This window comes from Anolis carolinensis, unplaced genomic scaffold (genome assembly GCF_035594765.1).
Source record: "Anolis carolinensis isolate JA03-04 unplaced genomic scaffold, rAnoCar3.1.pri scaffold_7, whole genome shotgun sequence".
Classification (NCBI taxonomy): Eukaryota; Metazoa; Chordata; class Lepidosauria; order Squamata; family Dactyloidae; genus Anolis; species Anolis carolinensis.
The window spans coordinates 20711919-20723207 of NW_026943818.1; the positions used below are offsets into that span (position 1 = coordinate 20711919).

The following is an 11289-nucleotide window of genomic DNA, read 5'->3' on the forward strand; positions in this document are numbered from 1 at the left end:
CCATGCAGTCATGCCAGCCGCATGCCTTAGAGGTGTCTACGGACAACGCTGGCTCTTCAGCTTAGAAATGGAGATGAACACCAAGCCCCAGAGTCAGACATGACTGGACTTAATGTCAGGGGAAAACCAACCTTTTTTACACTATTTTAGGTCTTTATCAACCAATTGTGTGTTGATAAATTGCCTCCTTCTCCTCCTGTTGTCACTTGGGCTCCTCCCGTTGCTGCTTGGGCTCCCATTGCCACTTGGTCTCCTCCCATTGCTGCTTGGGCTCCCGTTGCCACTTGGGCTCCTCCCATTGCTGCTTGGGCTCTTCCCATTGCCACTTGGGCTCCTCCCGTTGCTGCTTGGGCTCCCGTTGCCACTTGGGCTCCTCCCGTTGCTGCTTGGGCTCCCGTTGCCACTTGGGCTCCCTTTGGCTTCTCCTTCCTCCCTTCCTTAGGCTGTAAATTGTAATTTTTTATGATTTATAATAGTCTTTTAGAATTTATTGAAAAGTGAACCGCGAAGTAGTGAGGGAACACTGTAATACAATCATAGAATTCCTAACAGCCTTAGGCCCTTTCCTTTTCCCGGAGGGCCGAAGTTTGCCCAGGCCTACTCTAGACACCCGACACTCATGTAGTGATGTCGGGATTGCGGAACGGCGGAGGAGGCGCCTTGTAACCGTGTTGTCGCCTCCTCCGCATCGCAGGCATCAGCAGGGAAGCTGGATCGCCTGTTCTTAAGAGACCACCGGAGGTTGAGGCGGCAGAGCCGAGCATCCGACCCGAAGGTTAGCACAGCGGACCAGTCCCGGATTTCTTTTTTTCAATTTTTTCATCTTCTTTGTTTGTTTGTTTTTTTGTTTTGTTTTTTTTTGCAATACAAAAATATATGAAGATTTTAAGGGGTCCCGTCTCCGGAGCCAGACTCCGGAGCCGTGCGGCTGCTCCCCGGCGACGGAACCAAATAAATTTGGCAAAGTGGAAACCGTAGACTCTTATGTGGGATGTGTTTTTTTTTAGTCCCAAAGTATTCCTTATATACAGTCAGGGTGATAATTAATCCAGTTCCAGGACGTATCCGCTCCTGGTTGCAGTCCGAACTTTATCCAAGTTCTTGGCCTTCTTTCTCTTCCCCTAAGTTTGTTGTCTCTATTGTCTCTTTGTTCCACTTGCTGCCAACCCCATTGGGGGGAAAAGGAGGGACTCCTCGTCTCTAAGGCTCTGTTGCAGCGACTGTTCAATGGAGTAGCCGGCCGTCCCAGCATGCCCTCTTCCTTCCCCCTTCCTCTTACCTCTCTTCATTTACATAAAACACCATATTTCCAATGATGCCAGTTGTCCTTTTTGGTCTCTTTGGTTGGTGGGAAAAAGGGGTTCGGGTTTCCAAACAAGGGCTCCTGTACCTTTAATTGTGACTTGATGGTGGGAATCCAGGCACCATAACATTGGCTAACATTCTATGTATTTAAAGTCTATAAAGGGACTGTTAAAAAGATACTATTAAAGGCACAGAAGCCCTCTAAAAATGCTATTAAAGGCACAGAAGCCCTACAAAGATATTATTAAAGGCATCAAAGCCTTCTAAAGATACTATTAAAGGCACAGAAGCCCCGTAAAGATGCTATTAAAAACACAGAAGTCCTGTAAAGATACTATTAAAGGCACAGAAGCCCTATAAAGATGCTACTAATGTCACAGAAGCCTTGTAAACATGCTATTAAAGGCACAGAATCCCTATAAAAATACTATTAAAGGCAAAGAAGCCCGCTAAAAATATTATTAAAGACACAGAAGCTCTATAAAAATGCTATTAAAGGCACAGAAGCCCTCTAAAAATACTATTAAATGCACAAAAGCCCTCTAAAAATACTATTAAATGCATAGAAGCCCTCTAAAAATATTATTAAAGGCACAGAAGCCCTATAAAGATACTATTAAAGGCATCAAAGCCTTCTAAAGATGCTATTAAAGGTACAGAAGCCCCGTAAAGATGCTATTAAAGGTACAGAAGCCCTATAAAGATGCTATTAAAGGCACAGAAGCCCTATAAAGATGTTATTAAAGGCACCAAAGCCTTATAAAGATCCTACTAAAGGCACTGAAGCCCTATAAAAATGGTATTAAATGCACAGATGCCCTATAAAAATGCTATTAAAAGCACAGAAGCCCTATAAAGATACTATTAAAGGCATCGAAGCCTTCTAAAGATACTATTAAAGGCATAGAAGCCCCATAAAGATGCTATTAAAGGCACAGAAGCCCTATAAAGATGCTATTAAAGGCACAGAAGCCCTATAAAAATAGTATTAAATGCACAGATGCCCTACAAAAATACTATTAAAGGCACAGAAGCCCTATAAAGATGCTATTAAAGGCACAGAAGCCCTGTAAAGATGCTATTAAAGGCACCAAAGCCTTATAAAGATCCTACTAAAGGCACAGAAGCCCTATAAAAATAGTATTAAATGCACAGATGCCCTATAAAAATGCTATTAAAAGCACAGAAGCCCTATAAAGATATTATTAAAGGCACCAAAGCCTTATAAAGATCCTACTAAAGGCACTGAAGCCCTATAAAATAGTATTAAATGCACAGATACCCTATAAAAACATTATTAAAGGCACAAAAGCCCTATAAAGATGCTATTAAAGGTACAGAAGCCCTACAAACACACTATTAAAGGTACAGAAGCCCTGTTAAGGCACCATTAAAATTACAGACACCCTGTCAATACACTATTAAAGGTACAGAAACCCTGTAAAGACACCACTAAAGTTACAGGCATTATATAACAATATTATTAAAAGTGTATAGAAGCCCTGTAAAAACAGTATTAAAGGCACAGAAGCCTTGTAAAGGTACTATTAAAGACACAGAAGCTCTATAGACATTATTAGTGGTCCAAAGCCATGTTAAGCGTACAAGAATTCTATAAAGATGTTATTAAAGATACAGGAGCCCTGTAAAATGTAATTAAAGGTACAGAAGCCCTGTAAAGATAATATTAAAGTCACAGGGATTGCATAAAGATACTATAATGATACTACTGGAGAATCTAGAAAGAATGTTTTTCCAAACCTAGTGTCTTCATATGTTTATGTACACATGGAAGTAAAGAAAGGAATAACATTAGGTAACACAATTTTTGTTCCTTGGTTATGAATGTTATTACCTAATCGGTGCTATCATACAAACATAGAAAAAGTTGGGTTGCTGTGAGTTTTCCAGGCATGTTCCAGAAGCATTCTCTCCTGACGTTTCTCCCACATCTATGGCAGGCATTCTCAGAAGTTGTGAGGTCTCTCGGAAACTAGGCAAGCGGGGTTTATATATCTGAGGAATAATGTCAGGTTGGGAGAAAGAACTCTTGTCTGTGTGACTGTTGCCGTTGGCCACCTTGATTAGCATTGAATAGCCTTGCAGCTTCAAAGCCTGGCTGCTTCCTGTTTGTGGAAATTCTTTGTTGGGAGGCATTAGCTGGCTCAGAACCCAGCGATTCTGGCCATGAAAGCCTTCGGCAATGCAGGAAATAACACTTTCACACAAGGAACAGAAAATATAATGTATATGCATATAATATTAATAATATTATTTTGTAATACAATATGATACTAATAATACAATATAATAATATTAATTATATAATATATATTGCATGTAATATTACTAATAATATTACAATACATTTATATAGTACAATATAGTAATTTATTGCCAGTATTGTGCTATGCTAATAATATAATATGGAGCCCCGGTGGCGAAGTGTGTTAAAGCACTGAGCTGCTGAACTTGCAGACCGAAAGGTCCCAGGTTCAAATTCCGGGAGCGGAGTGAGCGCCCGCTGTTAGCTCCAGCTCCTGCCAACCGAGCAGTTCGAAAACATGCCAATGTGAGTAGATCAATAGGTACTGCTCTGGCGGGAAGGTAATGGAGCTCCATGCAGTCATGCCAATGACCACATGACCTTGGAGGTGTCTACGGACAACGCCGGCTCTTCGGCTTAGAAATGGAGATGAGCACCAACCCCCAGAGTCGGACATGACTGGACTTAACGTCAGGGGAAACATTTACCTTTACCTATGATACTAATAATACAATATAATTTATTTATTTTATTTATTTATTACAATATTTATATCCCACCCTTCTCACCCAACAGGGGACACAGGGCGGCTTACAATAAAATGCACATATAAAAATTATACAGTGCAATATAAATCAGTTAAAAAATTATTATTAACTTACATCAGTATTCATAAAACATATTGTAAAATACAGGTAGGCGTGTTAATATATAATAATATTAATTATATAATATATATTACATGTAATATTACTAATAATATTACAATACATTGACATAGTACAATATAGTACAGTATATTATCCAAGCCTCGCTTATCCAAGTTTCTGGATTATCCAAGCCATTTTTGTAGTTAATGTTTTCAATATATCGTGATATTTTGGTGCTAAATTCATAAATACAGTAATTACAACATAACATTACTGCATATTGAACTGCTTTTTCTGTCAAATTTGTTGTATAACATGATGTTTTGGTGCTTAATTTGTAAAATCATAACCTAATTTGATGTTTAATAGGCTTTTCCTTAATCCCTCCTTATTATCCAACATATTTGCTTATCCAAGCTTCTGCCAATAAGTGATAAGTGAGACTCTACTGTAATTTATTGCCAGTATTGTGCTATGCTAATAATATAATTTTGTATGTAAATTTAATTTGTAAGCCGCTCTGAGTCCCCTTCGAGGGGAGAAGGGTGGGATATAAATGTATGAAATAAATAATAATAAATAATATAATAATGCCCATAAATACAAAATATACTCCGACTGACCAATGGTGAAATCAAACAGCATTAAATTAAAATCCCAAAAGCTTTGGGGAAAGGGCGAGTTTTTAGTGGGGATTTAAAAAGAACGAGAGGAAGAGCAGTTTAAAGCTCAGACTCAATCCCATCCTACTGACACTGGAGGCATGTAAACAACAGCTTTGCTGGATCGGGACCCATAGAAGACTACACACAGGAATCCCATAGGAGGTAAGTATCAATAGGGTAGCACTTTGATGTTGACAGTTGTAGATGAAGACACGCTGAGCTCCCTCTGCTTTGCCAACTTGCTCTTGTAGACCTTTTATGCAGATGCGCCTTTGCTAGATTCTAGATCTCAAGGATGCATTTTGCTGCATTTTACATCACCATAGAAGCCCTGTGGAACCTATGGTGTTAGTGGCAAAACTCCGAAAACATTGCTATTTGAGCTCTGTTTCCTGGAATATTCCAAACAACATTAGCATTGGATGCTAAGAGCTGCCGTAAACATATTAGTAACTTTTCCAAGTTGGAGGACTATCACCATTATTATATTATTATTATTTTATTTACTTTAATGACAACTGGAAATAACTGCTACTGAGACCAAATAGAAGCACAGCAGTACAGGTATCCCAACGATAACATGTAATCTGTAGAATTAAATCCATCCGTCTCTCTCTCTCTTTCTTTGGTTTTTTTGTTTTTCTTTTCGAGACTAGCAAACTCACAAGAGAAAGTGGGACAGACTTCCCCATCCCCGCCATGCCGCCGGTGCCGGACTCGGAAACAGAGAAGCTGATCCGGGAAAAGGACGAAGAGGTGAGCTCTGGAAAAGAATCCAGTGGGAAAATCAAGAAAGGGTGGTGAGAAATCACCATCTTAGTCCAGGTTGGGATGGTGAGAAATTGATACCATTGATGAGGGTTGTTTGACGAAATTTCCAGCTCATTGTCCAGAGTGGGATGGGGAGATGTCTATATTATTATCTTTAGTGGGATGGGGAGATGTCCATGTTATTATCCTTAGTGGGATGGGGAGATGTCCATCTCATGGTCCAGAGTGGGATGGGGAGATGTCCATATTATTATCCTTAATGGGATGGGGAGATGTCTATATTATTATCTTTAGTTGGATGGGTAGATGTCCATCTCATGGTCCAGAGTGGGATGGGGAGATGTCCATATTATTATCCTTAATGGGATGGGGAGACATCCATCTCATGGTCCAGAGTGGGATGGGGAGATGTTGATATTATTATGCTTAGTGGGATGGAGAAATGTCCATATTATTATCCTTAATGGGATGGGTGGATGTCCATCTCATGGTCCAGAGTGGGATGGGGAGACTTCCAGATTATTATCCTTAGTGGGATGGTGAAACACCCATCTCATTGTCCAGAGTGGGACAGGGAGATGTCCATCTCATGGTCCAGAGTGGGATGGGGAGATGTCCATATTATTATCCTTAGTGGGATGGGGAGATGTCCATACTATTATCCTTAATGGGATGGGTAGGTGTCCATCTCATTGTCCAGAGTAGGATGGGGAGATGTCCATATTATTATCTCTAATGGGATGGGGAGCCATCCATCTCATGGTCCAGAGTGGGATAGAGAAACGTCCATATTATTATCCTTAGTGGGATGGTGAAATGTCCATTTCATTGTCCAGAGTGGGATGGGGAGATGTCCATATTATTAGTGGGATAGGGAGATGTCTATCTCATTGTCCAGAGTGGAATGGGGAGACGTCCATATTATTATCCTTAGTGGGATGGAGAAACATCCATATTATAATCCTTAGTGGGATGGGGAGACGTCCATATTATTATCCTTACTGGGATGGGGAGATGTCCATCTCATGGTCCAGAGTGGGATGGGGAGATGTCCATATTATTAGTGGGATATGGAGACGTCTATCTCATTGTCCAGAGCGGAATGGGGAGACGTCCATATTATTATGCTTAGTGGGATGGAGAAATGTCCATATTATTATCCTTATTGGGATGGGGAGATGTCCATCTCATGGTCCAGAGTGGGATGAGGAGACATCCATCACATTGTCCAGCTGTCATGTGCTGGGACTCACCGGGTCGCAAGGGCTGAGGTTTATTAAACAAACACAAGGTGAACCAAGATGATACTTACTTGAAACATCTGAGCAACAACACAGAATTGCTGTACACAGTTGTAGTACCACAAATCAAGAGTTCAATTAATGCAGATAAGCCAGTTCAGGAGCAAGAATAGACCACAGTTCAGTAGTGAGATGCAAAGAGTTCACTTGTCAGAGTTCTTAGAATAAAGTTCCAGAATTCAACAGCACAAACCGAAGTCAGAGTTCCAAAGTCGAGCTACATAGTCGGGGATCAAACTCCTGTCCATAAATGAAAGCCAGGAAATTAGTCCAGAATTCAGACTCAACTTTTCAAGATCAGGGTTTGGGATTCTAACCTGGGATTGTAGAACCAAGATCCTGGACAAGAGTGCCAAGGTACAACATTATCACCTACCAAAGAGCTATCTCTTCCAGGCCCCTTTTTATCCAGAGATCTCGGCTGCTGCTCATTTCAGCAAGCCTTCACAAGTCATCCCAGATTTCTGGGATGCTTTCCTGGAGGAGGAACCAGGATGGGATGCTGAGAAATCCATATCATTGTATCATCATGGTGAACCCATGGGAACAGTAACAGCGCTCTGATGTAGAAAGAAAGCAGGTTGACCCGTCAGGTGGAAACATCAGATCAGACTCCTTTCCACGCTCAACCCAGACCCTTTCCGCTCTTTCTTCTCCTTTTCCAGTTGCGTCGGATGCAGGAAATGTTGCAGAAAATCCAGCAGCAGATGGAAGACACCCACTAGCCCCTTCTTACCTCTCCAACCTTCTCCATCTCTGGTCCTCTTTCTCATCTCCCGCCTCGGAGACACACAATGTTTACATTTCTCACCCAGAACTTGACCTCATCCTGGCACCTCTGACCTGACGCTCCTCATAGATATTTATATATATATATATATAGAGAGAGAGAGATTATATACTCACACACATTGCTGCAACCATCGCCTTACAGCCAAAGTTGGCCGCGCTTTGCCGAAGAAACAAGACGCTCTCCCAAAGACTTCCAGCATGTGGGAACTCCGCCTTTCCCTATTTTCTGGCTACCCAAAAGATTCTGCTGTGGCATTGAACTTACTTCAGAGGATGTATAACAGTGATTCCCAAAGTGGACACGGGGGCAGGGCCAGAGGAGGGGCAGGGCCTCTTCCCAAGTGCCGGAAACAGGGCTGAGCGTCTATACCTGTTAGGACACACAGGGGGCGGAGCTAGAGGAGTGGGCGTGGCTTCTTCCCAAGAGCCTGAGACAGGGCTGAGCATCTATACCTCTCCTGAGGCGCTTGTTGGGAAACAGAGGGCGGAGCTAGGGAAGGGGGCGGGGCCTCCTTCCAAGAGCTTGAGACAGGGCTGAGCATCTTCTATACCTCTCCTGAGGCTCTTGTTGGGACACAGAGGGCGGAGCTAGGGAATGAGGTGGGGGCCTCCTTCCAAGAGCCTGAGACAGGGCTGAGCATCTTCTATACCTCTCCTGAGGCTCTTGTTGGGACACAGAGGGCGGAGCTAGGGAATGAGGTGGGGGCCTCCTTCCAAGAGCCTGAGACAGGGCTGAGCCTCTATATCTCTCTTGAGAGGCCTTATAGGACTAAAGGGCAGGGCTGGGGCCTCCTTCCAAGAGCCTGAGATAGGGCTGAGCCTCTATACCTCTCCTGAGAGGCCTTTTAGGACTAAAGGGTGGGGCTAGGGTTGGGGGCGGGGCCTCTTCCCAAGAGTTTCTGTATACCTCCCCTGAGGCACTTGTTAGAAAACGGGGGTGGGGTATAGAGGTTCAGCCCCTTCAGGCACTTGGGAAGAGGCCCCACCCCCTTCTCTAGCCCCGCCTCCTGTGTCCTGGCAGGGATAGATGCTCAGCCCTGTCTCAGAGCTCGTAACTCCGCCAATCCCAGTCCTGGCTACCCATTTGTGGCCCCGTCCACCTCCTCCTCCCAGCCCTGCATCTTGGACTAGGGGAGAGGCTCAGCCCCGCCCTCTTGAGCAGGAGCCACGCCCACCCCTCTAAGCCACGCCCCCTTTCTAGGGGGCTCTGAGTAATATTTTTTCCAGAAAGGGGGCGGTAGGCCAAATATAATAAGCATGGGTGGAGTTAGAAAAAGTAGAGAAGCTGGGAAAGAACAGATCCAACTAGCAGTCCACCATTTCTCCCCAATGTTGATAGACCTTTCTTGGGAGTGATTCTTTCGAAGGCAGCTCTTCTCTTTGAGAGATGAGAGGTCACCCTAAACAAGGGGTTTACGTCCAATCGGAGTGTCCCTAAACATGTGTATTGGGACAGCGGTTCTTCAGAACCATCATCCATCCATGGTCCAGGCTTGGAAGATAACCCCGCCATTGCAAGGATGGCTGGAGAGCCCAAAAAGAGTACATTCTCCAGGCGTTGGATCGTAATAATCTCCCATGAGTGAGTCCAACTCCGAAAGCCATTCCTTTCGTTCCGGAGTTGGGGTTGCCAACACCGCCTTTCTGCTGCGCTCCGCTGCAGACATATACTTGCCCGCTTTATCTTCCTAGCATGGAGAGAGATCTTCCCCCTTCGTTTGCAGGTAAAATTGCTATTAATATATATTAATGACAATAGATTGGGGCGTGTATTCGAACAGACCCCTCTGCATTATTATAGCGTAGCTTGCCTTTAAAACGCCCTCTCGTTTTAATTCTTCAAAGTCCTCTTCGAGGTTGGTTATTGACCCCTTTAACTTCTTGTTCGATTGATTATTTATTTATTCCATTATTTTATTATGTTGATATTTTTTCATTATGACAATTCAGACGTGGCATTTTTGTTATTATTATTATTATTATTATTATTATTATTATTATTATTATTATTTGAAACACAACAAGATGAGTCCACAGCAGACACTCTGCTGGCTGTTGTATTGGATCACACATTGGACACATTATTATTATTATTATTATTATTATTATTATTATTATTATTATTATTATTATTATTATGACACAGCAAACAAGATAGATATGCTGGATTTCGTATCACAAAATGACAAGTCGAACACTTCCCAAGTGTCTAGGACTGTGTGATGTAATTATTATTATTACTATTTACTATTATTTACTAATTACTATTATTAGTTGATATATTTATTATTGGCCACGTTTCTGTACTCTTCTTGGGGAGCAGTGATGTAAAGTTAGGGAGCACTTTAGGATGGTTTTTCAGGGTTTACGGCTCCATTCCGTCCTCCAAATCTTGCTATTTTCTTATCCAAAAAAAAAAAAAAGATTTTATTTTGCACGGCTGTCCAAACTAAGAAATGTATTTATTGTTACGGATGCAAAAGAATAGAGATGTTTATACCTTCGGAAAGGCTCCAGTAGAAAATATTTTTTAACCCGCCAATAAATATTGCAAATTTCAAGATGTGTGTTTGGGCCTCGTGGTTATTTGAATGGTGTTCGGAACCACGGGATTGGCCACGCCCCTTTGTCTATGACATCATCACCATGAGTGACAGGCCTGGACTAAATTGAAACCACAGACTAATTTGCCTTGTTGTGGAAAGATTGGAGATAAAGTTTGAATATATGCCATACTCAGATGCAGCCACAAGAGGGCGGTGTATCAACAGAAAGGATTAACTACTGGCCTATAGGGATGAATGTATGCAGTGCTCAGATGCAGCCACAAGAGGGCGGTGTATCAATAGATAGGATTAGCTACTGGATTCTAGCGATGTATGTATGCAGTGCTCAGATGCAGCCACAAGAGGGCGGTGTATCAATAGATAGGATTAGCTACTGGATTCTAGCGATGTATGTATGCAGTGCTCAGATGCAGCCACAAGAGGGTGGTGTATCAATAGAAAGGATTAGCTACTGGATTCTAGCGATGTATGTATGCAGTGCTCAGATTCAATCACAAAAGAGTAATATACGGATAGAAAGAATTAGCTACTAGCCCAAACGTGTGTCTGCAGTGCTCAGATGCAATCCCAAGAGGGCAAAATACAGATAGAAAGGATTAGCTACTGGCCTATAGGAATATGTGTATGTAGTGCTCAGATGCAACCACAAGAGGGCAGTATATGGATAAAATGATTCGCTACTGGCCCATAGGGATATATGTGTAGTGCTCAGATACAGCCATAAGAGGGCAACATATAGACAGGATTAGCTATGAGTGCCTTAGTATTTATTCGAGGTTCTATAATAAATTCCATGAGATGTGCTAGTCTATATATATAAATCTGTTCTGTCCATTTCTACCTTAATACAAACAGCGAAACTACAAAACCCAGAACCACAAAACTTGGCAACAAAACACATGGTCGTCCCTGCTGTGTTTAGACAACAAAACCAAAACACAATTTGAAGTCCATGTCCCTCAAAATCCCAAA

The 11289-nt window shown here is 42.3% G+C and overlaps 1 protein-coding gene across 7 annotated transcripts in view; it reads left to right on the forward strand.

Moving 5' to 3' along the window:
- The window catches only part of LOC100561730 (septin-4), a 28588-nt gene extending 18277 nt beyond the window's left edge, over positions 1-10311 (forward strand). For 4 of the 7 annotated variants that reach the window (XM_062960526.1, XM_062960527.1, XM_062960525.1 and 1 more), the window contains 2 exons: positions 5543-5642; positions 7624-10311. In XM_062960526.1, the coding sequence (XP_062816596.1) occupies positions 5543-5642; positions 7624-7683 (160 nt within the window). In that variant the 3' untranslated portion in view covers positions 7684-10311. Of the gene's footprint in view, positions 1-694; positions 776-1184; positions 1317-5537; positions 5643-7623 lie in introns of those variants that run through there. The other 3 variants (XM_062960523.1, XM_062960521.1, XM_062960522.1) reach the window with 3 other exon arrangements.
- The last annotated feature ends 978 nt before the right edge of the window (positions 10312-11289 follow it).